Source organism: Natator depressus, chromosome 20, assembly GCF_965152275.1.
Source record: "Natator depressus isolate rNatDep1 chromosome 20, rNatDep2.hap1, whole genome shotgun sequence".
NCBI lineage: Eukaryota > Metazoa > Chordata > Testudines > Cheloniidae > Natator > Natator depressus.
The window spans coordinates 6,171,804-6,199,730 of NC_134253.1; the positions used below are offsets into that span (position 1 = coordinate 6,171,804).

A 27,927-nucleotide genomic window follows, 5' to 3' on the forward strand; every position below is an offset into this window, starting at 1 on the left:
TAGAGGGGTCACATGACACACGTTGCTTCCGGTCATTTGTCTGCCTTGACCCTGGAAGTAATACCTCATGGCTTGGGACTTCCAGTGACCGGTGGGCAAGGCTTACGAGGGCCAAGGGTGGGGTTAACGTTTGATTGACGGTAGGGCCCTTCTACTACTGGAGCGCCTTGTTCTCTTTGTCTCCCGCTTCATTCCCCAAGCACTCGGCCAGGACAGATGTCATTTAGGACCTCAGTTGCCACCAGCTGGACAGAGGGACTTGGGTCTTTCTTGAGGACCTGGAGAGCTGAAATGACAGAGGACAACATGTTAGTGTACAGACTGTCAAATCACAGCTAAGCGTGACCACAGAATCTTGAAGTACCAGAGCAGAATGATCACATGGTAAAATGTGAAACTGGGCTCAGTCCTTCTATTGGGATGGAAAATACATGAGAGATGAATATGCCTCACTTTTCATATTGTCACCTGTGCCTGAAATAGCTGGAGACTTACTACCTCTGAATACCACGCTACAGAAGCTCTCCAATTTTAAGAAAGCTTTAGGTTCCTCCATTGGCTCCCTTCCATGCTCCCAACAAGCGGGGAGGCCCTGACTCGACCAGAAAGTCATCCACTCTGCTGTAAATGGAAGAAGGTCCATTGTTTCAATAGCTTCCACTTTTAAGTTTATTTTCCTTCTCTATTCAGGAGCCACTGTCTGAGCTCCAATAACCCTGGAATTGAACAGAGGCCAGGTCCAAGCTGGTTTGTGCAGGATGCAGGGCACCTACTGGAAGAAAAATTGCTGGTGGGAAATTGGGAGTAGCAGAAAGTGGCTACAATTTCTCCTCACCTGGGGAGTCCACAGAGAGCCAATAAAGCCCAAAGAGTGGATAGCACTGGCTGCGGAGGGGGCCTTGCCAGAACAACCAGGAGATGCACGGACTCACATCACACCCTCTGCAGCTGCCTCCTTCAGGGGAAATTAAAGCTGACTTTCTACTGGGCAAGAGTGAATTTGTCCTTTGGTGTGTGGCTGATGCACTTTGCACCAGTGGTATCGGTTACTGCTGCTTGTCAGCTAAATTCCTTTAGAACTCATGGATGAGCAGAACTTCAGCTGTATTTATTACTTACACATCAGCAGATGTTCCAGGTCTTGCCATTTCATACGCTGCCTGTCTATGTGTTCCAGGATGATGCCTAAATACACAATGGAAAACAAACAACAACCATAAAACCTTCCCTTGTTGAGTGCAAAGTGATATTAGCAGCCCCTAGACAGGTCTTTGGCCTCTCCTACTGTGGGCCTAAGGGTGAGCTGTGGGCAAGAGGATGCTAGTGCAGTTTAGAGTCCACACTGAAGAGAATGAGAAAGACTTTTTTTTTAAGAATGTTTACACAAAACCCATTTGCTTTAAAGAGTCTGTGTTCCTCTTGCCACTGCTGTCAGTTATTGGAGACATACTAAGCTAGTGTCTTGGTCTAGTGGTCTGAGCAAAGGACTGGGGCCAGGAATAAGTGAGTTCTAAGCAGGGATCCCACAAGGTGACTGATAGGTGAGACTTAGGCCACAATGCCTGCCTGTCTCACCTGGGTATGCTTGGGAGAAGAGGGCACAGGGCCAAAGCGGAGGAACCTTTTGCCTCCTTGACAAGGTGGTGTGGCCAGGAACCTGAAACAGCAGGCGCTGAGGGCAGGTGGGCTGCATGCCTCCCAATGATGAAGTAGTAGTGAAGAGCACTGAGCAACACTGTGGGTGGGTCTGCACTTTGAGCGAGGGGGATCACTCCCAGTTCAATGGGACAGGCCCACTCTAGCTCGGACAGCGCTCGCATGCTAAAATTAGAATGTAGCTAAAGCAGCACGAGCAGTGGGAGGAGCTAGCCACCTTGAGAATCGACTTTGGGGTTTGGATGGGATCATACTTGGGGCGGTTAAACCTCCTGCTGCTCCTGCCATCGCAGCTACTCTCTATTTTTAGCACTCAGGGCTAGTGCGGGTATGTCTCATCAAGCTGGGAATTAGACCCCCAGCTCCAAGTGTAAACATGCCCTACCAGACAGTGTCCCAGCCTCTACGACTAAATGACTGCACCGTGCTCTCCCTGCAACAATCCCAAAGCACTTTATAGCAAGTCATGATTTCCTCCGACCACCACACTGGAGAGATAGGGATATTAACATCCCCATTTATGTATGGGAAGCTGAGGCACAGAGAGATTAATGGCAGCTCAGTGCTGCACAGTGGGATTTTTTTCTCTCTCCCTCAATGGGAATACCAAAAGGGACACTGGGCATCATCTCTCACCAGCTAACTTGGCTGCAACTGCCCGGATCTCTTCCCAGCTGCTACAGAAGTATGTGATGGTGCTTTTGTACAAGTTCTCCAGCAGCTCAGCATTCTCTTTGGCCTAGAGGAAATCAGGGACACATGAGCTCTCTCTGGCTAGAAGTGCCCTTTGACTGCCAGCACATGCTTTTACGAGCCACAGGTAAATCAGAGAAAGAACAGGTGACTGGGTGGACGTGGGAAAAATGGGGATCTGTGGCAGATTTACATTTCCCGTCACCCTCAGTCATATATCCCACTCTGACCGTTATTTCCATTACCCATCACACATCCTCCCCACACCTCTACACCACCACATGCCACTCCAGTCAAGAATCTCAGACACTTCAACAGCTCACTCACAAGGTGTCTGCAAATGTCCACCTGGAGCTCTTCAGGCTTCAGCTCGGCTGTACCATCAAGGTGTTGATTCACGGCAGCTTGGAGCCTCTTCAGTCCCAAAAACGGGACACAGAGGTGAAACGTAGCTCTGCATTCCTGAAAAAAAGAAAGCGTGTCACACCATTTCATTGTTCCCTACGGAGTGCTATGGTCATTCAAAGGGAACTCATCTGCTTGACTGCTCATCTATTCCAGGATAAAAAGGGATTCATCTGGATGTAATTGGCAGAAAACATGCAGGAATGACTAATAGAGGGGAGAGCTTCCACTGCAACCTGGAGGTAGCATCAATGTCTTTTTGGAACAGATCTACCTAGGAAAGCTGCTTCACCAGGTCTCTCTTCTGTTCTGGGGAGGCAGGGGCCTGGGATGCAGAGACAGACAGGAATAGAGAGCTGTCGGGCTCAGACCCATGACCTATCCTGGATTCTGGTGAGGCAGCCATGGACCAACCTGGCGGGAACTGACTCAGCAGGAGGGCAATGAACTGAGGGGAGAATTTGGGCCTCCAGAGCAGGCAGGAATAGCAGAGCTCCCCTGGCATTGGGAGGAAAATTCCTTTGGCTTAGTAAATAAGTCACTCTCGGTCTTACCACTGAAACCCTGGGGTTCGGGTCTTGCAGGTGCAGCAGAAGTGTGACCCAGCTCTGTCTAACCTGCTCGGCGAAATAGCCCTTCCATTTTCTTTTGGTCAGGCGGGCCAGGATGCCAAATAGGACAAAGGACAATAAACGAAGAGCATCGTCCTCCTACAGCCAAGAAAGCCCCACAAGTTAGTAACTAAGGGACAATCACATCATGTACTTCGCACAGCCATCTCTTCTACGCTAAAGTCGAGGGATTCCAACTACAGCTAGTCGGAAACACTTTCATGAACTAATTTTTGATTCGAATTTGCTGATTCATCAAACTATTTTAGCGACAGTTCCATTTGGATGAAATTCCTCCAGAAGCCAGGCAGGGTCCTTAGAAACCTGCCTGCTGTCTTGCCAGTGCACCCATTCAGCTCCTTGGAAGCCCATCTAGCAGGCTGACTGGGATCGTGGGCTTCCAAACCCCCAGCGTCTGGGACCCTGGCTCTCAAATTTGCAACTCCCTGGCACTTCTAGCTCCCACAGTTTCCTGGGTTCCCAGCACCGGGATAGTCTGAGAGCAGACTGCCCGGACCCAAGGCTTTCAACAGAGCTCGGCTGAGAATAGTCATTGTGTTTCACAAAGAGTTTTGAAGTTTGGGGAGAGGGATTCCCACAAATAGGAACAAAACCAAAATTTGAAATCTCAAAATTCTCTGCAAAACGGAATCATTCCAACCCTCTCACGTAAAAATGGTATAGAGCAGGCCCAACACTCTCTATTGTACCTTGGAACCCACTTTTCATGGTTATCTAGCTACCTAATCTAGTATTCAGACTTTCTTTGAGGTTCTCAGTGGCAAGAAAGAAGAACAGAAGGGGGAGACTGTGGGAGCAGGGATGTCATCCCCATCCTCCTAATGTTCTCCTCCTCCGTAAAACACCTCTCTTCCCTGGGGCCGAAACATCTCTTCACTCTGACATGAGCAATGCCCAGGGAGTAAATGGAGTCTAAATCAAGATCGGTTGAACTGGGGCTGGAGAGTTCTGGTCACATACATTGTCAAAGTAGGTCCGGATCCGCTGGGTGAGGTCTCTGAAGGAAGAACCTATGTCCTTCTCTTTCAGCTCCTTCAGGACTTTGGCCACTGCTTTCATGCTCTCGCCAATGACTTCAGAACTGAAAGGGTCACTTAAGGCCCTGATCAGTATGACCATAAGAAACTTCTTGTGCTTTTTCACCTGGACAAACATACGACATTAAAGAACACTTATCACTGATCACACTTCTAATACGTTTTCTTTAGCAGTTATGAAACTGTGGGGATTTCATCTCCCCCTCCCACCCCCCGGAGACCTATAGCTATATTTCAGACCAGCTTCGAGCTACAATGAGCCAAACTTGGTGCCATAATACACCTGTGTCATCCTATTATTAGATTCCTAGTTACTTAGATTCCAAGGCCAAAAGGAACCCTTGTGATTATCCGGTCTGACCTCCTGCATAACATTGAACTTCCCCGAAATAGTCTCTGTTGGAACTAGAGTGTATCTTTTAGAAAAACGTTCAATCTTGATTTTAAAATTGCTAGTGACGGAGAATCCACTACAACCCTTGGTAAATTGTTCCAATGGTTAATTAAAATTACCATTAAAAATCAATGCCTTATTACCAGTCTGAATTAGTCTAGCTTCATTTTCCCCCATTGAATCTTCTTATCCCTTTGTTTGCTAATGGGAAGAACCCATTCTCAAAATGTGTTCCCCATGTGAGTAGTTCTAGACTGTCCTCAAGTCACTCCTTAACCTTCTCTTTGTAAAGCTAAATAGATTGAGCTCCGTGAGTCTATCACTAGAGGTATCTTTTCCAGTCCTTTGAGAATTCTTGGGAGTCTTCTCTGAATCCTCTCTAATTTATCAGCATCCTTCTTGAATTGTGGACACCTGATCTGGACACAGCATTCCAGCCGTGCTCACATGAGTGTCATATTCAGAGGGAAAAGAACTTCTTTACTCTTAGTCAAGATTCCTCTCTTTATGCCTCTAAGGATCATTTCAGCCCTTTTGGCCACAACTTCGCATTGGGACACCTTATGTTCAACTGATTCTCTGCCATGACTCAAGTGGTTTTCAGCATCATTGCTTCTTGGGATAGAGTCTCTCATCCTGTAAGTATGGCCTGCATTTTTTGTTCCTAGATGGAGACATTTACACATGGTCATATTAAAGTGCACAGATTGTTTGCTTATGCCCAGCTTAGCAAAGGATCTAGCTTGCTCTGTATTGACTGCAAAGAGGTTACTCGGGTATGTGAGAGAGCAGAATTTGGCCTAGTGCATTGTGTGCAGCCTCTGTAAACTCCGAACAACTATTTCCCTTGGTTTCTCTAGTTACGCTGCATTCTAGTCAGTTTTCTCTCTTACCTTCTCAGGCGCCCCATAGACTAAATTTCCCAGGCCTCTTACAGCCATCTGCCGGACAATGCTGTTCCTATCATGGGACTTTTCTTCCAAGATGTGTAAGACTGGCTTAAGGAACTTCTTCTCCCTGAGCATGGGATCACTCATTAGCTGAAAGAAAATCAACCTGTCCATTAGCCCCAATAGAATCATTAAGATTGGGAATAGAATTTGAGCAGACATGTCATACACTAAAAACAACAAGGAGTCCTCCTACAGCCCCACTCTTGAGGATACAGACAAATATGGCTACCCCTCTGATACTTGGCACATAATACACTCTAACTTTAGTATTCCACACAAATGAGAAAGGTCTACAAAACATGGAGCTTTCCTTTTGGGCACTAGAATAGGGATCCACTCACCTCTTGAGAGCCTCTTAGTGGCTGGGTATGGTATCACAGTCCTTTTCTCACCCCTGGTGCACCCTGCCAGCCGTCCTCAGTGAGTCTTCCGGGGCTCAGGCCTCTGGCTGAGTCCCAAAGTCCAAATGAACCCCTTCTGGGGTAGTCAAGAACAGTCCCATTGCCCTCACTAGGGTCTCCAGCCCCAACTCTGGGTCCTTTACATTCTGCCCTTTGTTCAAGCTCTCCATTAGCATTGTCCCCTCCATGGGGCTTAGGCCACTGTTGGTGGTAGGGGAACCTGGGCCTGCCCCTAACTCTGGGTTCCAAACCATGGATCCTATAAACAGGAGCTAGGCACTGCTTGATTTCAGTTCATTGTCGCTTCTTCCTACCGGCCACTTTTAGCTTCACCCTCACCTCAGGGTTAAAGTTCTTTGGGACTCTCTTCCTGAAAACCCAGCTTAAGTAAAGGCTGCCAGAATCAAACTCTGGCTGTCCCCTGAATTTCTGTGGCCAGAGAGCAGCGCCCTTTCTTGCCCCTCCAGTTCCTGCCAGGAACTGACCTGCTAAAGCCCTTCAGCGCCTTTTAGCCGAGCCTGAGGGGCTCGGATTGGCTGCTTTCATGAGGCCTCTCTAGACAGACCCAGATTGGGGGCTCTTTTCCTGGGGCAGGGTGTAGTAGGACCACGGGGCCTCTTGTAAGGAGCCTTAAAGCCCAGGTACAGCTCATCACAGGCACAGAGAGGTTGTTTTTCTTAGAACCAGATAAGCCCCGAAGATAGTTGCTTAGCTTAAGTGGGAAATATGATGCAGATGTTGGAGGAAGACTGTGGAAAGGGAGGATGCTCCAGCAGGTATCCCCACACTAGTCTACGACTTAGGAGACCCAGGTTCCATTTCCTGCTCCCTCAAAGACTTCCTGTGTGACCTTGGGCAAGTCACTTAGCCCTTCTGTGCATCAGTTCCCTGCCTGTAAAATAGGAAACATAGTGCTTCCCTACCTCGCAGGAGTGTGGTGGGGATACAGACATTAAAGAGTTTGGAGGTCCTCAGATACTAGAGTAATGAGAACCTAAGATAGACATCAATGTAGTTGTAGGTTGCTTGGTTGGTAGTATTAGGACACTCGGTTCATTCAGAAGATGTGCTGAGCTAAACCAAAATCAGGAGCTGTTGGTTAGGATCAGCACTAGGACTTGGCAGAAGAGGTCCACTCATCCAAACTCTGTCCGTATCTCTCTCAGCCAGCACCTGTGGTTGTGTAGCTAGTATAGGCAATGACGGCAATAAAAACCACAGAGAGAGAAGGACTCAGAAAGGTATCGTGAAGTTCCTGGTGAGGTTTCCATATAAAGGAGGACCTCTTCTACTGTCTAAAATGACAATTCCTCCTATGAACTGAACTGTACAACTCCCGAAAGAAAGGCAGACAAGAGTGTAATGGTGAAACTGCTCTTCAGAGCCCTGTGTCTTACCTGGGCAAGGAAAGCTGTGCTGGTGACTCGGTGGTTTTCTGAGGGGGAATTCACCCAGGGGAGGAGGCTCTGTATGATCTCAGGTGTTATGAGTCCAGATCTTAGCAGAATACTGGAAGACAAAAGAAACTGCTCATGGGCTAGATTGCACACTTCAAAAACTCAGCTGCTCTGAGCATACAGCTCTGATAGCTAGGAGTGGGAGCTGTGTGTTTCCACCCAGGACACCCCCGCACTCCCTGCCCACAAAGCTATAAATGGGAGGTTCCCTCTCAGCCACTCTATTGGCTACTCATTCCCAAGGATAAAATGATGCCTCCTAGATCTCTTACCTCACCAGCAGACACACTCCCTCATGGTGAGTCTTGGGGTTTTCCACAAGAGTCCAAGTCCTCTGCTTCCTGAGCGCTCTCACCAGTCTCTCATTCCCACCCTTGAAAAGCACAACTTCTAATGCTTTGATAGGAAGCCTGGGGAAAGAGAGGCACAGAACTGCAGCAATCAGGAGGAAGGTGCAGCTTGAACAGAGAGTCAGGAAGCCCCGGTTACTTCTCAGGTCTGCGGTTCAATCGGCAGTTCATCCATTGGCAATGTCCTGGACACCAGTGTCCCTGGAAGGACTTGATGCTGGGAGGTAAGTTTCAGTCTCATACATCTCATAGGACTAGTTTTGCTAGGGACAAAATTTTGCAGTCCTTTTTCTCTTTCTGCAAGGAGTATGGGCACTAGCAGAGTACAGTGATATGGAAAAGATACATGATCAGGACCCAGAAACAGGGGGCATAGAGTGTGGTGATCACTAATGGACATTTTGGGGTCATATCTCCAGATATGAGGTGACAGAGTGCTGAGGGTTTGCACTTGAGTCAGCACTCTGGTCACTATTCGTACTACTTCGGTTCCTCACAGAAGGCCTAATTGGATAGAGGTGTACCCGATTACGAGGTCAGATTGGGGCTAGTGAGTCAAGGAACCAATCATTCCATTAACAGGGAAACTGTATAAAAGGACATGGGCAGGAGCCCTTTGAGGGGAACAGACAGAGAAAGAAACTTGGGTGACCAGATGTCCCAATATTTGGGGCTTTATCTTATACAGGTGCCTATTCCCTCCCCCCCCCACCCCCATCCTGATTTTTCACACTTGCTGTCTGGTCACCCTAAGAGAAACAGAAAGACAAAAAGCTAGGAGAGCCTGACAAAGTGAGGTCTCTGAGTGGAAACACCTTACCCCCCACCTGACTTTTGGAGAAGAGTTTAGAAAGTTGAGATACAATATAAAGGTGCTATGTATTGGTAGGGGGATTAAATAGACTATACGTTGGTGTTTACAAGCAAAAAAGTCTCAACGCGGTCTGTGTTTGTGGAAGACGTGGGGGTGTAACACCCCTCTCTGTCACAGCTGGGGGCTCATCAGGGATTTCCCTGTTATCTATGCAAATGGAGAGCCTGTTGGAGAAGCCGGTGTAGAGGTTTGGCAGTCCAGGTGATGGAGGGAACACTGAAATGGGTGATGAAGCAGCAAAGAGAAGTGTAGAACAGGGGTTCTCAACCTTTCCGTTTCTGAGCCTCCCCCCACCCTCAACATGCTAGAAATACTCCGTGGCCCAGTTCCAGGCCTCTGCCCCGCCAGGCATCAGAGTTTGGGGCTCCTGGCTCCAGATTTTAACCCCACAGGGTGCAGGGGCTTGGGGCTTTAGTGCAGGTGCTGGGCTCAAGGCTTCAGCTTTCTGCCCTGAGCCCCAGCTAGTCTAAAGCCAACCCTGCTTGGCAGACCCCCTAAAACCAGCCCGGTTGAGAACTGCTGGTGTAGAACAGTGGTCTCCAAACGTTTTGGCTCTCGCACCCCCAGGGTGACCTGCCGCAGACACGCCACCGATGGAAGACCCGCCGCAGGCGGGCCGCCAGAGGGGAGCACCAGCCGTGGACGTGCAGAGCTGCTGCCGAAGGAAAAAAATGGCGGAATGCAGTCCGGCGGCGCTACTGCTCCCACGCACCCCCCGGGATCATCCCGCGCACCCTAGTTTGGAGATCACTGGTGTAGAGGACCCGACAGACCTTCCAACAATCCCAGCAGGCAGAAAAACAGCCTTTCCTTGCCTGGGAGGTTTAACAGCAAAAGAGTCGGCAGGAATTTATACGGGAGCAAGCCCAGGTCTGGCAACAACTCCTCCAAAGTTTGGTGAGTCCCGTGACAGGAAATGGAAACCAGGCACAGGAGATCAGACTGTAAAATGGGACCTGCGAACAACCCCGATGTGTTTTTGGTTACTCTTCAAGGAGGAGCAGTGAGACCTCCTAGGGACAGAACAATGTGGGCCCTTCAGCTGACACCCTATTTAACCGGGGAAGCACATATAGGGCTTTTAGTGATGAGCAGGCAAGAGATTATGACATGATTAAGGCAGCCATGCTGGACGAGGTGGGGCCTGTCCACAGAAAAGTACTGCCAGAAATGTAGAGTTGAAAGATGGATTGAGGGATTATGCCTCTGTGCATTTGGACAGAAATTAAAAGATTGGGCCACTCATTGGTAAGGCCAGATACTCAGACTGTGGGGGAGATCATGGACTCCATGGTTCTGGAAGTTTCTTCAGAGTCTCCCTGAGCATACCCGAGTATGGGTTCTGTGGCGCCAGCCAGTTCATCTGGACCCCACAGTTAAAGTGAGAGGAATTTGCAGAGGCGGACATTCCCAGAGTGAGTCAGTGGTTTAAGGGACTAGATCTGAGAAGGACCAGAGTGCCTACTGCTGGGAAGGGCAGCAAGAAGAAGAGGGAGGAGCCTCAAGGAACTGTAGTGGGAGCTTGGCCTACGGTGTGCTTCCGACATGGACCTGAAGGACATCTAAAAAGAGACTGTCCGAAAATGGACTGTGGGTTTGCCCAGTTTTGTGGTTGGGACAAGACTCCTAGGCAGGGAAGAAAAAAGAAAGTACCTACCGTATCGGTCTGGGTAGGGAGGAGCCACCAAAGGGACTAATGGACACAGCTTCATCCTGTTTGCTAATCAGGCAGGAGTTAGTGAAACCCCACTGGATACTTCCCAGAGGTAGGATCAAAACTGAATACCAGGTCCATGGGGACAATAAATTCTGCCCAATGGCAGAGGTGACTCTGAAAATTAAGGGGAAGTTTAGGCAGAAACATGTAGGGGTAGTGGATGGATTGCCCCACTGCCTTCTACTGGGCATAGGCTGGAATCCCTTTCTAACAGGGACACCAAGGCAGGTATGGAGGCCCAGGAGGGTGGAAATAAAACCTGAAGGGCCAGGTAAAGAGGAAATATACGTAAAGGGGCTGGAGGAACCTAGACACGAAAGTATAGACAAGAGGGAGGAGAAAGAAAACAAAGGTCAAGCGTAAAGGTGACTTAAGATCATCCATTGGGGTCAAACAGTCATCAAAGCCCTTACCACCAGCATCTCAGGAGCAGGCATCCCTAGAACACTTTGGAGGGACTCAGAGCAGTCTGTGTCCATGGAAGAGGCCGGGGCACAGCCTACCACCCCGTCACATATAGGTACCTAAAATGGGCCTGCACATGGGCCAACAGCATGAGCAGAATATATACTCGTGTCTGCAGCACCAGCTGGGTACCCATCCATCTGAACAAATTCAAGTTTTGTGGACAAAACTGAGGCACCCATCTTGAAAACCTGACCCACTGTGGCCACTACATAAGATCAGCCTTACTGGGTCAGTCCAATGGTCCATCTAGTCCAGTACACTGTCTTCCAACAGTGGTCAATGCCAGCTTCTTCAGCAGGAATGAACAGAACAGGGCAATCATGAAATGATCCAATCCCTGTTGTCCAGTCTCAGTTTCTGGCGGTCAGAGGCCTAGGGACACCCAGAGCTTGGGGTTGCATCCCTGACCATCTTGTCTAATAGCCATTGATGGACCTGTTCTCCATGAACTTATCTCATTCTTTTTTTTTTTTAAACCCAGTTATACTTTTGGCCTTCACAACACCCCTTGGCAATGAGTTCCACAGGTTGACTGTGTGTTGTGTGAAGTAGTACTTCCTTATGTTTATTTGATACCTGCTGCCCATCCGTGAACAGAGCTGAGATCCTGGTTTCCTAGGAAAATTCAGAGACATTATAAAACCATGAAGTCTGTAATTTGAGCACCTTGTTGGCATGGAATAAAGAAACACAACAAGAAGAGAAACTAATAATGTTGTCAGATTGGTGGGAAATGTACATGAATGTGCTACCAGAGCTGAAGTCAACTGAGGACTCAGGAATCTTAGTGTTAACTGGCGAGAGCACAGAGTGGGTGCCGAGGGGCCTGGTACGTACATTCTAGCTCACTAAAAGATTGCCCCATGAGTCTCAAATAAAAGCCCATGTCACCAATATCATTGTGAAACGCATGTACAGATGCTGTGTCAAGAGTCATGGATATGCATTGAAAATTACATTCTTAGGATCTGTGTCTTGGGACTAGTCACCAGGAAAGGTGACAAAATGGTTTTCTTTCAGGCAAGAAATGTTTATCCATCTCTTTGTTTACATGTACATTAAGCATGTAGGGTTCACATTCAGTTGAGAAGGACTGTGAGAACTTCAAAGAAAGAAAAGTAGCAGGAAGTAGACAGGGGGTGGGGACCCAATTTTGGGGTATACATCAAAGGTTTGCTCTAGTCTATTTGGGGGACATCTTTCACTTAGGAAGTAGATGGACCGCGAATTTGCTTCATGAAAGAGGGGTTGCGATCAGGCTTGGTTGAGAACTTTGGGTGAGAAACATCTTTAGACAGGAGGTTAACCTGTTGGTTAAGTTTAGTTTCTAGGAGCAGGATATGATTTCATTTGAAATGTAACCATTTTTGGCTTGCATTCTTACTCACGGTCACTGGAATCTCTGTTCTTTGAGAATCTCGGTTCTTGTTTTCACTAGAAATATATCTAGGTGCTGTGAGTTTTGCAGTACAGAGTATAAGTATCTAGTGTAGAGTCTAAAGTAGAAGTAATAAACTGGTGTGTCCTGTTCCATTGGGAACAGCAGGCCTGATCATTCTGTGGGAGTTCAGTGGATAAAGGTCTGGACACTCTACGGAATGGTCAGAAGACTCGGGGGTTGGTGTGTGCCTGTCATTAACCTGTACAAAGAGACTGAGGTCTGAGGAGGCCTGGGTGGCAGCGTTTGTTTTGCCGGAGCCTGGTAGTTTCAGGGAACTGACCCACAGCACGCACAGACAAGACTTCCTCACTCGAAGGGCATGTGATGGTAAGGTGCCTCGTAACCCTGGGAACTCCTGGGGAGCGTCACACAACTCTACTGGAATTCTCTTTGTTTCTCTCCCTTCCTTCTAATTACCGGCAAGGGTTGCCCTCCGTAAGTTGTGGCCCTTCTCGGATTTTGCTCGGGCTGCTTCTCGTTGGCAAAGGCAGCTTTTGTCCGAGGGTTTGGCTGACCTGCTGCAGGAGAACAGGAAACAACTCTGGGAGCAGTTCCTGCACAGCTTTGCTCGACTGCAGGGCTGACACCACCTCAAAGATGGCACATGTTGCCTGAAAGGAGAGCATGGTAAAAAAGGAGATCTCTTCCCAACACCATCACACCCTCTCTCCCAGTCTGATATCTGCTGTACTAAATTCTCCCTTCTGCCAGTAACTTGAATGACAGCGAGCAACTTGCTTAACTCGTGGCTCACTTTCCCACATCTGTACAAATGTGTATGACCTCCCAAGGCATGCTGTGAGTCCAAAGGAAGATTTGCAAAGCACTGTGAGAAACCTGCTCCAAAGACTTTCTAATGGCCAGATAGTATTAAGGAAATGAGTAACGTAGCTAAAACTGCCGTATTTGGTCCACAGACAGCAGAGCCAGACTCAGGGAAACAGTCCATCAGAGGAGAAGTGCCCACACACCAATATTATACCACACTTCCCGCTTTCCATCAGCAGGATTATCACAGGGCACAGGAAAGCCTGAAAGACGTGTCTGTCATCTAACTTACTGAGAGAGGTTCAGCAGCTGCCAAATGCCTGTCAATTTCTGTCTCTGAGGTGATGCTGCCTTCTGTTCTTGTTGGAGTCTTTATCTTCTCTATTAGGGCTCGTAGGACTTGAGTGGCAAGCAAGGGGTCTCCCCCCAGAGATCTCCACAGCTCAGCGGTGTCACTGCAGTTTAACAGAAGTTACAGGTGAGCCCTGGACACTTTTGTGGCTCACACTGAATGCGTCATATTTTAGTAAAGACCAAATGTTCTCCTTGCCTATGATGAGAGAGTTAGGAGTCCTGTCCTCCTTTAACTCTCCTCGTGTTTCAATATTGAGTTTCCAGTTACAGAACTAAGTTAAGTGACCTAGTCTTCCTGCAGCCTAACCATTAATACTAGACTTTAGAAGGACAGGACGCAGAACGCCAACCTCACTTCCTGTTTTCTCCACTTCCCAGTCAATATGGAATCATGAGCATGTGGCTCCCAAAGATCTAGGGTTTGGAAGGCAAGTGGATGAAAAAAAAGCCAGATTCCTACTCGATGGACATACAACTATGAGAACGAATATTCACGGCCATCCTATGTCCCCTTCACAAATGGTGTCCCTACCCTCTGTTTGCCAGAAGCTGGGACTGGGCAACAGGGGATGGATCACTTGACAATGACCTGTTGTGTTCATTTCCTCTGGGGCATGTGGCACTGCTCACGGTCGCAAGACAGACTACTGGGCTAGATGGCCTTTTGGTCTGACCCAGTATGGCTGTTCTTATGGTCTTAGATTCCAGCACTGATAACTGATAACTCAGTTAGGGATCTTTAAACGAAATGATGGATCTGCTTCCAGTCCACTTTTAAGTACCAAGGATGGCAACTCTGCTCTAGCAGCCACACCCTCACTGATGCCAAGCAGAGGTCTGATGATAATATTGGCCCTAGTCTTTGCAATCGGCCAGGGATTTGCACTTGAAGCTGTCATGCTACCAGGAAACCAACAGCCACTGCTCATTTCCAGAGTGAGCTCAATTCAGGCGTCTAGAGAGGTAGATGTTTCCAACAATACACTCCAGTTATGCCAGTAAAGATAGGTCTTTAGGATGTCAAAGCAGCTATTAATGAATGGAAACAGAATGACACTTAATTTCTCTCCGCACCCCACCTTAACATGTTCTTGGACCTTCCTGCAGAAAGAGCCAGGCTATTAACCCTTAGGAATGATCCCAAACTGTCTGCTGCTTAAATGAAGCCCTACATCTCCTAGTAAAGCTGTGGGATCCATGTTTTACCAAGATGAATGCAATAGGTAGCGGTATATACCTGTCCATCGGCAGACCTTTGCTGAGGAGGCTGGAGATCATTGCCTCTTGGTGATGGTGAGCTAGAATGGACACTGCCTCCACCAGGAACTGCCTCAACCTGCCCTCCTGGATAGTAGGCATGTGGCGATATAGTATAGCCAGGATATCGGGCACCTGGAAGGAACAAAACCAGAAAGAAATGTCCCTTTTTCTTTCTCTCCATTCAGTCTACAGAACCAAAACCTTTCTTTAGCCATTTGCTGCTTTTTTAGAAATGCCTCACTTCAAGAAGCAAATGTTCAAATACGTCTGCGTAACTTGAACCCACACAAATTGCCCACTCACGGCTGTAAAAATTAACACTGACACACACATAGACATACCAGGTAATTTAATGTGGTGGTGCCCAGCTATGCATTACATAAACCAGTTCACATGCACAAAAGGCGGCTTTGCTTGCCCAGATTTTGCAGGTGTGATTTAAGCAGCCAAATCTGACCATTTGCCTCGAAGAATGCAGAGCTCATCAACAACCACAAGCACAAAATATGCAAGTGCTTTAAAGACAGTGTGTAAATGCCTGGGACTATGAACAGGGGACTACCTCTCATATTCATTCCTAGCCCTTCACATCTTCAAAACACTGTGCAAACATGGCAGTTCTGCTGCGAGGGTTCCCTGTCCTGAGGCCTTTCACCAGCCTTGTTAGAAGATTTGTGGAGTGCTCCTTTCATCTAGCCCTAATGCACTGGGCTCCAGAATAAGGCATATAAATAGTGGATCCCAAAGACACTAGAGTTTTCTCCCTCCCTCCTTCTCTTCTTAAAGGGTAGGTCTACACTGCAAAAAAAATCCCACAGCACTGAGTTTCAGAGCTCAGGTCAACCTGGGACTGTGGGGCTTGCACAATGGGGCTAAAAGTGGAGCTGTTCCTGCTCGGGCAGGAGCCCAGGCTCAGAAACCTGGCAAGAGGCTGGCAATAGTCCAGTGCTCTTTTTAATCCATGTAGCCCTTAACCATAGGCCTCCTAATACCTGGAGGCCTCCAAGTGCCAGTCATTCTGTCTTCTTGTATTTTCCCCAGAGTCTGTTTTCTCAAGCCTTTCTTGGCTGAATACTGTGGCAACAAGCTAGACCAATAAACAACCAACCATCTTCCTTTTCCCTTGGATTATCTCGGTCTACTGCTATTGATTCTGCCATTGCCTATCTTAGGGTAGAAACAGAGATGGAATCGACTCTATGTCCGAGGGGGAGAAACAGCAAGATTTTTCTTCCTTACACATGAGGGCAAAGATCAAAAAGCCTAGAGTTCAGGCAGAAAAGCTCTCCAGTTCCCAGTTTTACCTTGTCCAGCATGGCATCTCCACACTCCATCAGGATGATCTTCATCCACAGTCCAGCTGCCGCGGCACAGGTGGGGCTAGCAGACAGCAGACCACCCAATGTGGCCTCAATAAAGTCTGTGGCCTGTTCCGAGGGAAAGTACTCACTAACAATCTGGGAACAAATCAAAAACAGGAGAGACCGCAATGATGTTTGGCTCCAGCACTTTTAAAAATGGAAAAAAAGATACATGCATCAGCAGATGGTGAATTAGCCTCCTGTCTAGCTCGCCATTTGGGATTACAATTCTCTCTCTAGTCTATAGACTACATTTTTGTCTTCTACACTAATGATATCAGGTTAGAGGCAAAGACTCTGTTGCACAGTGAGCACAACATTGTACTGGATATGCAGGAGGTAAGATTCCCCTTTGTAGTCTCTTACATACACTGCATCTTTTTACAGCACATAGAAGTCAGTCAAGAGAGGCGTGCACACAAATATCGGCGAAGGCAAACCCACAAGGTGACAGAATGAATCCTGGGTGGTTTCTCAGCTTGATGTTCCACTAACACAGTTTTTCTCCTGGATGGCTGGATGGCAGGGCTGGCTCCAGGCTCCCGCCGAGGAAGCTCATGCTTGGTGCGGCAGATTGCAAGGGGCGATGTTCCAGCCAAGCTTAGGGCGGCATGGGGGCTCTTTTATTTCATTATTTTTTGTGCTTCACTGCTCCGGATCAGTGAAAAAGCAAGAGTCGGCCCTGCTGGATAGGTACATGTGTGCGTGTGCATTTTCATGGGCGTGCAACATTCTGTGGAATCTGGTTTTTACGTGGCATTCAGAGCACACATCTATGAAAAGCATCTTGCTGGTTACGAGCAACCAATGCCCCACTCCCACAGCTCTCTCCGAGTATGGAAAGGCATCATGAAAGAGCAAATGTCAAATGAACGGTGGCCGGTCATTCGCACATCCGCACAAGCTTTTTGAGTCAGTTACCCTGGCCATTTTGGAAGATGCCTGAAACAGAGCCTCGGGGTCTGGAGCTGTTACTGCTTCACGGAGACATCTCAACTCCTCCTCTGCTGAGCCCAGGTTTATGGACTGGCCTGGAGTGGAGAAAAGGAGAAAAAGTACTGTAACGATTAAGGAAACTGAACCCCTACTGCATGGTTCTTCATACGGGAGGATCCATGTGCTATGTTGTCATCAGCATAGTGTAAAATCTTGGCCCCACTGAAGACAATGGCAAAACTCCTGGTGACTGGAATGGAGTCGGGATTACACCCTGAAATGTCTGAACGTTACCAGTCGTGGTATGTTATTGTGAATGATCCAGGATTGAACAAGCTCTGTGTTCAGCTTGGAGCAGCTTTCTGTGGGTGCCTGGTTTCAGTAGTCTCTCTGCTCTCACTATTTACATCTCAGCTCCTATTCAAGTGCAACTCATGCAGGTAGATCAGAGGTTCCAGTTCAGAGGTGAGTCCCTCCCCCAAACTCTCCTTGTAAAAGAGACGGGGATAGACAAAAAACTTCGGCAAGAAACCCAGGCTCATCAGTCACTTCTAAACAATGCTGGGATTACTATGTTGTACATTCAAAGGTTGGAGTCCCTTATTCTGTTTCTGAATCACCAACACTGTTTTTAGGACTGATTAAGAATAATTGGAAATAGGGTGACCAGGGGTCCCGATTTTATAGGGACAGTCCCCATTTTGGGGTCTTTTTCTTATATAGACTCCCCTTCCCCCCCCACCCCCTGTCCCGAGGTTTCACATTTGCTGTCTGGTCACCCTCATTGGAAATGGCCTTAAACGATAACCAAGCTCTATCCTTTAACATCTAACCATTAGGTGAAAAGAATATCCTACTCTTTCACAAAGGGGAAAAATGGCCTCTACTTACTCCAATAGCTCTGAATGCTCATGACAGAGGGCTGCTGGAAGAACTTTTTGTTTACAGAATTATTCCAGGAAACTTCTCCAATACAGTCAGTGGCAGGGGAAAGAGAATGAAAATGTTTAGTACCAAGGGCTTGTCTCCATGGAGATATTCAAGAAAGCTAATCCACATTCATTTTCAAAATGCATTAGTTAAACTTCATTCAACACCTATGGGGACACACTTATTTAGAATTAAAGTGGCCTTCATTCAGGTTAGTTTCATTCATGGAATTCACTACAATTAATAAGGCCCATTTTAATTCAGAATCCGAGCACCCACACATGTGTTTAATGCCATTTACCTCATGCACTTTAAATGGACACCTTTAGTTCATTTGGATTAACTTTCCTTAGTGTCCCTGTGTAGACAAGCCCTAAGGAATTTAGCGCTTATCTACCTGTATGCAGACCATTGATTAGTTGTACAGTTCCCAAAAGTGTGCTAGGCTCTTTACACATCAGAATCTTCTCTTCTAATGAGGTATTTACAAGATGCCCACCATTCTGTTATCTAAGCAACAACAGACAGGACAGAAAGAACTAGATAGGCAGAGAAATGGACATTACAACAGTGAAAGAAGGTGAAGAATTCCTTATACCTGCTAACGGTCTCCTCACCTTGTATACAGAGAAGGCAGCTGATACAGTCAACCACCCACTGACGGGACGTGGCCAGCGAATCACAGCTGAATGGTGCTATTTTTCCAATCAGAGATCCAAACCGATCAAAAGTTCCCTGAGTCTAATGAAAAAAGAATGAAGAACGAAGAATGAATGGTCTCCAGTTGGACTAGACTTCACTTGCCATCCTTATTGTTCAGACCAGTCAGCTCTGTGTTTTTGGGGAACCAGGGCGCAGTATCTAGCCTGTCTGACTCATGAAAGACACCCCCCGCCCCCACCAGTCTCTGTTTGAACCAAAACCCATCAGAGAAAAGGCTTGCAGAGAACAATGAAGGGTGTTGGGAGTCACACCTAGACCCCTCCGGAGAAGGGTGACAAGATTAAGACATCTCCATTTGCATACAGAATGAAGAACAGAGACAACTCCCCTAGCCTCATCTGCATGAAAGATGGGATAGGAATTAGCATGAAGAATGAGGGACAGAGAACCGCACTCAACTCTGGGACCAGAAAAGCAGGGACGCACTGCATCATGGGAATCCCTGCTCCAGATGCTAATGAACCTACGCCTGCACACACCTAGCTCAGCAATTATCAGACCAATTCTAGTAATAAATCTTTGTTATCCTAAAATACTGAAGCAGCCTAGTTGCCTTGTGAGCTCCCTGGAAAAAACCACCACCCATAGCCAAGAGCGATCAGCTCCTATTGTCTAGCCTAAAGAAAACCCTTGAAAACCCATCAGTTTACCCATAAACAAATCTAGTGTTCTCCCTTGAACCGTTGTATTTTCTCTACAAAACCCCCTACCTATGCCCAAGTAACGGTTCTGATGTATAGACCCAAACTCTGCTTCAGTTCCACTGGGATTCCATCTCCTGACTGATTGTGCGGGGGGCTCTGCCTGTCTCCAGCACTCAGGACCCTGAGCTACCACCATCACCTGGGAACCCCAACCAGTTCAAGCCTCGTGGAGTGGGTGAGATTCCCCCCCCCCCCGTCCCTCCGTTTTTTTTTTCTTCCTCAGATATTAACCTTTCAAATGTAACCATTATGATTGTTTAGCCCTCCTTGTGTAGTTATCACTATTATTCAACAAATAACTTTTATGGTTCAGCTGGTTGCTTCTCTCTCTCTCTCTCTCTCTCTCCAAATTTTACTCTGTATTTTCCGCTTCCCCCATTTACTCTGCAGCAACCCTTCTTTTACCTAAGCTAAAGATCCCGGTAGTGCCCAAAAATACTGTGGGGTTTGCTCATGAAGTGGGTCACTACCAGTACAATTGTAACGTGAAAGTGGGATAGGGATGTGTTAAACTTGGGGCACATAAGAGGGGAGCAGCTGGAAGTGCTGCGTAACCCAGCCCAGTGAGCACAGGGACATACGAGAGGATCAGCTGGAGAGGGCTGATGGACCTGGTCCGCTCACACTTGCTCTGCTAGTGTGTGCGTGCGTGCGCGCGTGCTCATCTAGTTCTAGGGCGGGAGGGACCCAGCCCTGGGGAACCGAGGTCCTGCAGGGCAGCTCCATTGGGAGGGCACTTGCAGAAGGAAGGAGTAGAGCTCCATAGGAACACACAAGTGACATAAGCAGCACAGTAATAGAATTACAGACCCTCCCCCTCTCCCCAAGAAGAGTAACCCTAACCAATGAGCCTACCACAAAAGTAACAGGCACATCTGGTAACACTGTGCCCCTGATTCCTGTACTGTACTGGGTAATGCACATTGGAAAACATAATCCCAATTGTACATACAAATGGATGGGGTCTAAATGAGCTGTTATCACTCAAGAAAGAGACCTCAGAGTCATCGTGTGCAGTTCTCTGAAAGCATCCGCTCAACATGCAGTCAAAAAAGCTAACAACATGTTAGGAACCCTTAGGAAAGGGATCGATAAGAAGACAGCAAATATCATTATGCCACGATATGAATCTACAGGACCCCCACACCTTGAATACTGCGTGCAGTTTTGGTCATCTCATCTCAAAAAAGATGTGTTAGAATGGGAAGAAATACGGAGAAGAGCAACCAAAATTAGGCCTATGGGATAACTTCTCACCCAAGGGAGATTAAAAAAAGAGCGACGTTTCAGCTTGGAAAAGAGACGACTAAGAGGGAATATGCTAGAGGTCTATAAAATCATGACTGGTGTAGAGAAAGTCAATAAGGAAGTGTTATTTAGCCCTTCACCTAACACAAGACCAAGGGGTCCCCCAATGAAATTAATAGGCAGCAGGTTTCAAACAAACCAAAGGAAGCATTTCTTCACACAATGCAGTTAGAAGACAGGATACTGGGCCAGATGAACCATTCTTTTGCGGGAGGCAGGTTAGCCATTCTTATGTTTTATGTTCTTAGCTAGTTAAATAGAAATTTTCCTTTACCATCCTGGGAGCCTAAGAACCAAGAATGCATTTGTGACACTGGCAGACCAGGCAACCTGTGTATGACCCATAATAACTTAACAAGAGGCACTTCCACTGTATCAAGACAAAAAGAAAAGGAGTACTTGTGGCACCTTAGAGACTAACCAATTTATTTGAGCATAAGCTTTCGTGAGCTACAGCTCACTTCATCAGATGCATACTGTGGAAACTGCAGAAGACATTATATACACAGAGACCATGAAACAATACCTCCTCCCATCCCACTCTCCTGCTGGTAATAGCTTATCTAAAGAGATCACTCTCCTTATAATGTGTATGATAATCAAGTTGGGCCATTATGCTTTTGATTTTGTCTCCTTGGATTAGAAACATGGATACATTTAACACCGGCAGGAGAATGACATGCCTTCTCTATTCTGCAGTCTCTCATCTGGATGGGAATGAAAGCTCCACCCAGATATCCATTCATCCCATAACACTGAAAAAATTGAAATAGTTCACTGTTCCACACACAATCTTACCGTAGCATTCTGATCACTGAGAGTGGATTTCACTGCCTTCACAATCAGAAGCTTTTTACCTCTTGTCTCAGGCACTGAAAGATAAAGAGAGGTGTACAGTACTTCTTTGTTCCACACACACTCACTTTCCACACTGGAATTAATCCTGGATTTCAAAGGGCCCTACTTAAGAATAGTACCAAGCTTCTCTCCTCTACAGAATCAGTGGGGAAAACGTAGGACCAGATTCTGGTCTCAGTTGCACCAGTGTAAATCTAAAGTCATTCCATTTCTCTAAATAGTGCCATCCTACTACCATGATGGAAATATTATAAAGGGGTTTGATAGACTGAGGTGACTGAAGTTAATCTGTGTTTACACCGGCATAACAGGACTCAGAATCTAGTCTAGAGTGTATAATACTTAGGATTCTCGAGTCAGGAGTATTATTCTATTTTTATCTGATTATTATTAACATGCATTAGCCCCAAGTTAACTTCTGTATTTGAAGTTGAAAAAGACCTTGACAAATATCTTGGGCTACATTCAGCACTTAGTTGAACCTGTTGATTTCCATATGGGGCCATATGGGAGTAACTTAGGGCAGCATTTGGTCCCTTAGTGGATCTCCAAACCACTGGTGACTGTGTGTTCTAGAGCCTTTGTGCCCCAGGTGCAGAGGTGATGAGTCTGTTGCAGCCCTGCCGTGCCTACAGAGCCTTGGTTCTTTAGCTCAATCTCTAGTAGCTCAAGCTTTTAGCTCTGGATGTCCTCAACTCAACCCTCAGCATGTCGGCCAAGAGGGCAGCTGGCACAGTTGCTCCTGTGTTACTTACAGTGAGCCCCAACAATAGCTCTCAGGAGCTCTAAAGACGCCACACGAACGGCCTCATGCTCAATCTCCTGCTGCTTGTGTAGAAATGCCAGCAGATCATCAGGAGAAGAACGGGCTACAAGGGAAGAAATCACATCCTCACTGTCTGCAGAACTCTTCTTCTTACCGTGCCTCACAAAGGTAAGGAAGTAACAAAGAAACCACTGTGTAACTCAGAGTCTCTTCCCCTTACCTAGCAGAAGTACACAATGGAACAGCTCTTTGTGGTTTTCTATGCTGAGCTGCTTAGCTGGAGAAGAGATCTGGGGGAAGAAGGGAAATGGTCAAAGAAAAACTAATCAGAAGCAATGGAAAAGAAAAATGTTCAATTAATTTCTAAGCTTCCACTTCCTGCTGGTCCAACTAGAGGTCTGAACCCCAGGGAGATGGTCCTGCATGCACAGCAAGACTCAAAGACAATGACCACTACATTAGATAAGAGAAGCTAAAGTGTTTTGAGCAGCAGAGCTGACCTAATCAAGACCCAGCCACAGTTTTTACTTTACAACTCTGACTCCCCCTGGTAATCGGCTTATGGTGAAATTGCTTTACAAACTGAGCTGGATAGTAGCTAAGAAAATGAGAGCGCTCCCTGCTTACTCTTGAGCCTGCAGAAATCAGTAAGGCATGAGGAGGTCCCCAGGCTCTGCACGATCATTCCATCGATTTTTCAGTGTTAATATGCTTCAGATCTGCTGTGCCTAAGCTCAAGGGATCCAAGCAAAACCACTCCTCACCTGGTTGTGCAGAGCACTGCAGATGGCTTGAAACTTCCCTTTAGGTAGAGGGATCTTATATTCACCAGAGACCTCCAAGAGCTGGCTCAGACTCTGCAACAGAGGGCGAAAGTCAGATGGTGGGCACACAAAGGAGCCATATGTAGTGACTGAAGCAGATTCAGGGGATTCCTAGATTCCAAGGCCAGACCGGATTCTTGCCATCATCTAGTCTGACCTCCGGTCGGTATGACACATGCCATAGACCTTGCCCAGAATAATTCCCAGAGCAGAGCTTTTAGAAAAACATACCAATCCTGACTGAAAAATCGTCAGAATCCGCCTCGGCCCTTGATAAATGGCTCTAATGGTTAATTATCTCACCATTAAAAATGTACGCCGTATTTCCAGTCTGAAAGTGTCTAGCTTCAGTTTCTAGCCATTGGATCAAGTGACATCTTTCTCTGCTAGACGGAAGAGCCCATTAGATAATAGGAGTCCCTCATGTAAGATATTATATAGACTGTAATTAAGTCACCCTGTCACAGGATAGGTCCACCCCGTCAGGGTGGTATCAGGTTGAGGAGGAATTGAAGTAGATCTGGAGCAGCCCAACTGGCCTAGTCTCCCTAGCTACCACAGCAGTCCGGGCTCCTAGGGCAGCATCGCCTAATGGTCGGGATCAGTGCAGCAGCCCTTGGGTGAGGGTCCGCAGCCCAACAGCCTGAGTCACTCGGGCTGCCCTTCTAGGGATGGCAGTGCGGCCTAGTGGCTAAAGTCAATAGACCCACCCTTGGCTGCAGGGCAATGCGGCCTAGTGGCCAGAGTCGATAGAACCACCTTTTGTGGCAGGGAAGTGTTGCCTAGTGGTGAGCCCTTCTCAACTGGGTCCTACCTATTCCACAGGGCCCCAGCCCAGGGCGCAGGGGTATCTGCCACCAACTCAGCGGGGATCCTTCCAAAGCATGCTGAGTCAAGCCCGCTACCTCAACTGGATCAATGCTTCGTCCACCTAGGCTGCTTCCCACCCGTTCTTCCGCAGCTGGGAGTCTCAGGGATTCTGGGGTCTCTCCTCCATCTCTGGCATTGGGTGGCTGGGGGTCAGCTGCAGCCACAGTCCGGCTGGCCTCTGAATCCTGGAGCACTGGCAGTCTCTCTGCAGGAGCCTGCAATGCGCCTCCGCTCCCTTCGGCAGCCATCCCAGCCTGAGCTGAGCGGCTCTCTTTTGTATCCTGGGTCCAGCTGAAGCATGCCCAGCAGAGATGAGGGGGCATGGCCTCCTCCGCACACAAAGCATGATTAACCCCTGCTGAACCAATGCGGGGTAGGTAAACCCCATCACACACCCTTTTACTTTCTGTGTATTAAACTAAATAGATTGACTTCCTTGATTCTCCCTCTGTAAGGCATGTTTTCTAATCCTTTCGTCACTGTGGCTCTTCTGTCAATTTATCAACACCCTTTTTGAATTGTGGGCACTAGAACTGGACACAGGATTCCAACAGTCGTCAGACAAGTGCCACATTTAGAGGTAAAATAACCACTGTGCTCCTCCTTGAGATTCCCCTTTTTATGCATCCCAGCTTTCGCTTTTTTGGCCACAGCATGAGTTCATGTTCAGCTGATTATGGCCCATGACCCCCAAAATCTTTTTCAGAGTCACTGCTTCCCAGGACAGCATCCCCCATCATGTATGTGTAGCCTAAATCCCTTGTGCCTAGACGCATACATTTACATTCAGCCGTATTTAAAGGCATATTCTTTCTTTGCGCCCAGTTTGCTAAGTGATCTAGATCACTCTGAATCCATGAGCTGTCCTCTCCATTATTTACCATTCCCCATTTTTATCTCATCTGCCAACTTTATCAGTGATGATCTTATGTCCTCTGCCAGGTTATTGATTAAAAAAAAGGTGAAAATCAAATTCCTTCCTGCATCTAACACACTTTTCTCCTTTGCTGCTTGAAGCTTCCAGGATGTCTCGGATGCCATCTACATATTTTACTATGTTTACACAGTTGTGTAGTGCCCTGATGCTATCAAACAAGTCCATGATGCATTGGTTCCCTCCAAATCATGGGTATTTCAACCCCCAAAGTGACCACATACTCTGTACTAGAAAGCTTCAACCAACATAGACGGTGAGTAAATATCACTACCAAGAAGTTAGAGCTGTCTCTTGACTTCATTTACAACTGTGTAGCCCCACTGAAGACAGAATATGGCCCCTTACTTCTCGCTCATGTGGTACTGAGGGGGGATGAAATAAAGAGACAAGGTGAGTGAGACAATATCTTCAATTAGATTATCACACCCACCTTGTCGCTCCAATATCTTGGACCAACATGGCTACAACAGCACTGCATAGAACGGTAGATGAAACAGACAGGCAATGATTTTATATCTATCGAGTTATGCAATGCAAAGCAATGACCCTCAAGCCTCCTTATTATTAATTTTCAACCGTTGACAGTTGGCTTGGTACCGACCAGAGACAACATATGGTAGCCCCTGCTCTGAGGAGCTTATGATCTAAAAGAGAGACACAGAGTTGACAGGATGTTTTGGGAAATCACAAGGAGGGAGTATCTTGTTGTGCAGGTGTTTTGTTTTTTATCTCCTTCTCCTCCTCCCCAGGAAACAGAGGATGCTTTTCATCAGAGGCAGTTACCTACAAATCTTGTTGCCTGGGTCACCATGTGTATAAACCCAGAACTTGTGTGCCTATTTATTATCTAACAAGTCACTATCTAGACCAGGAAACCCCACTGGCAGCAAATTCCTCCTGCAGTTCATACATGCACACACAGAGACAGTTACCTTAATGAGTGGTACCTCACCTTGGTGACGTGCAAAACATCAATTTCCTCCTTATATTGCTCAAGGAGCCATGAGATCTCTTTAAATATCGGATTTTGCGGCCCCTTTTTGTGTAGCAGGATGCCCATCATGGGACCAAGGGCTTTGATGATGGCCTGCTTGAGCTGCATAGATGAGACACAGAATTTATGTTCCTACGAATTCATTTAATATCTTCCAATAGGCACACCTTTTCTACTTCTAATGAGTGCAGTTTCCCTTGTTCCACTGTCGGAACGGTCCTATCCCAATATTTCCTGGTAAAGAACCAGGACTCGTAGGGTTGGTGTCAGGATTATATTCTAATGCACCTCACAACTAGACCAGGTAAAATATTTCCCCAGATTAGTATGCATTCTAGGCCAACTCATCCCTGCTGTAACTCCACTGGGGCTGAATGGACTTAGACCAGGAATTAATTTAGCCCACTATCCCGGGTTCATCTGCACATTAGGTGCACAAAACTAGACTCCATGTACACTGGGTACAGACCGAATTTCCATGATGTGGTGACATTATAAACGTATGGGTTTTCGATGTTTTACTTGACAATCTGTTCCATCCAAAAGGACCTACCCTTAAATGCCATCATCACAAAGAGTGCCAGACACACAGAATGTAACATCACAATTTCCGCTAAAGGTTTAGAAAGCCAGCAATTCTCACCTCCAGCTCCTCACAGGTCAGCCAGTTGCTGGTCACATGACAATATAAGGGAAGAATTTGATTGCAGAATTGTGATTCACCCATTCTGGGGAATGGGCACTTTTCCCAGTTCATAAAATATACATTCACTGCCCTTGACCATTTTTCCAGAACTGCACGGAAGGAGAGAAGACAGGCAATGTGAAAAGGACATAGTAGTAATGAGGAGAAGTTGCTTTCTCAGAGAAGACACCCAGGCCTATCGTTTACTCCAATTCCATGGCAGCTACTGCTCAGTTCAGGACTAGATGCTGAAATCCCATATCAATTTGGAGCTATTTCTCTTTCCCCCATTCCATTTCTTGTTTCTTAAAAGGCTTTTTTCTTTGTACATCTCTCCATCTTTTTTCAATTACCATCATTTGAAGACTCTCGTCCCCTGCAGTTATTGTTTATTCAACCCGAACACTGTATGATTTCATCCTGAGTTACAGTTTGTCTGAAAGATGTTCAGTGCCCCTAACTGCCATTGGCTTTCCTGGGATTTGAAGGTAGTGGGGAGCACTTTGCCCTAAAAGTAGGTGTGTCTAGTGTCCTTGCTAAGACAAATTAGGGCCCAATCCTGTTCTCTATGAAGTGGATGGCAAAATTCCCATTTCCCTCAAGGGCACAGGATTAACCCCTTAGTGAGCATCACCTGAAAAGCAAAGGAAGAGAGAAGTGGAGAAGACAGAGAAAGAGGGTGAAAGGAGATGATGATGATGAAGAAACTGAGGAGAGAGAATGGGTGGAGGAGTGGGAAACAGGGGATTTTTAAATGTACAGTAATGAAATCTGCTCCCTTCACCTCCTCCCCCAGGAGCCTCCTGGCAGAGGGGCAGCTTCAGCCTTTGTGTCTGTTTATTTTAAACGATATGTGTGAGTCATAAAGGGCCTGAACTTACAAATGCTCAGCACCTCCTGCAAAGTAAGGAGCACTCTCAACTTCACTGAGTGCCATGGGAGCCAAGGAACGCAGCACCTGGTGCAATCCAGGGAAGGGAGCACAGTTCAGGGCCTGTTTGCAAACTTGGTCAGTCACTTAAATCTGTACCAAGACCCCCTAAATATCCATTTGGGGCACCTACAGGAAGTGCTGGCACTTACCACCACAAAATGCTTGTCTCATCCTGCTGTCCTTGACTAACTCCAACATGGAGATCATGTCGTTCAGGATCACTCCCACAAAAGGGAT

The 27,927-nt window shown here is 47.0% G+C and overlaps 1 protein-coding gene across 1 annotated transcript; it reads right to left on the bottom strand.

Moving 5' to 3' along the window:
- Positions 1 to 166: 166 nt before the first annotated feature.
- On the bottom strand, positions 167 to 27,927 carry LOC141975023 (maestro heat-like repeat-containing protein family member 2B). The gene is made up of 22 exons (XM_074935156.1): positions 27,840 to 27,927; positions 26,715 to 26,866; positions 26,030 to 26,173; positions 23,211 to 23,303; positions 22,667 to 22,736; positions 22,436 to 22,549; positions 21,621 to 21,694; positions 18,705 to 18,828; positions 17,143 to 17,252; positions 16,165 to 16,317; positions 14,838 to 14,992; positions 13,539 to 13,701; positions 12,896 to 13,089; positions 7,901 to 8,038; positions 7,569 to 7,680; positions 5,711 to 5,857; positions 4,347 to 4,529; positions 3,309 to 3,464; positions 2,677 to 2,811; positions 2,293 to 2,395; positions 1,120 to 1,185; positions 167 to 286 (listed from the first exon to the last, which is right to left on the bottom strand). Exons 1-22 carry the CDS (start codon positions 27,895 to 27,897, stop codon positions 189 to 191), a joined length of 2,742 nt encoding a protein of 913 aa, XP_074791257.1. The 5' UTR covers positions 27,898 to 27,927; the 3' UTR covers positions 167 to 188.

Bases quoted from the DNA above. Each gene is read 5' to 3' on its own strand.
- LOC141975023 (XM_074935156.1), bottom strand. From the start codon at position 27,897: ATGATCTCCATGTTGGAGTTAGTCAAGGACAGCAGGATGAGACAAGCA. The intron at 21,695-22,435 runs GTAAGTAACACA...TTTATCTTTCAG, and splicing joins AGCTATTGTTGGGGCTCACT to TGCCTGAGACAAGAGGTAAA. The intron at 4,530-5,710 runs GTAAGAGAGAAA...ATGTTTGTCCAG, and splicing joins TCTATGGGGCGCCTGAGAAG to GTGAAAAAGCACAAGAAGTT.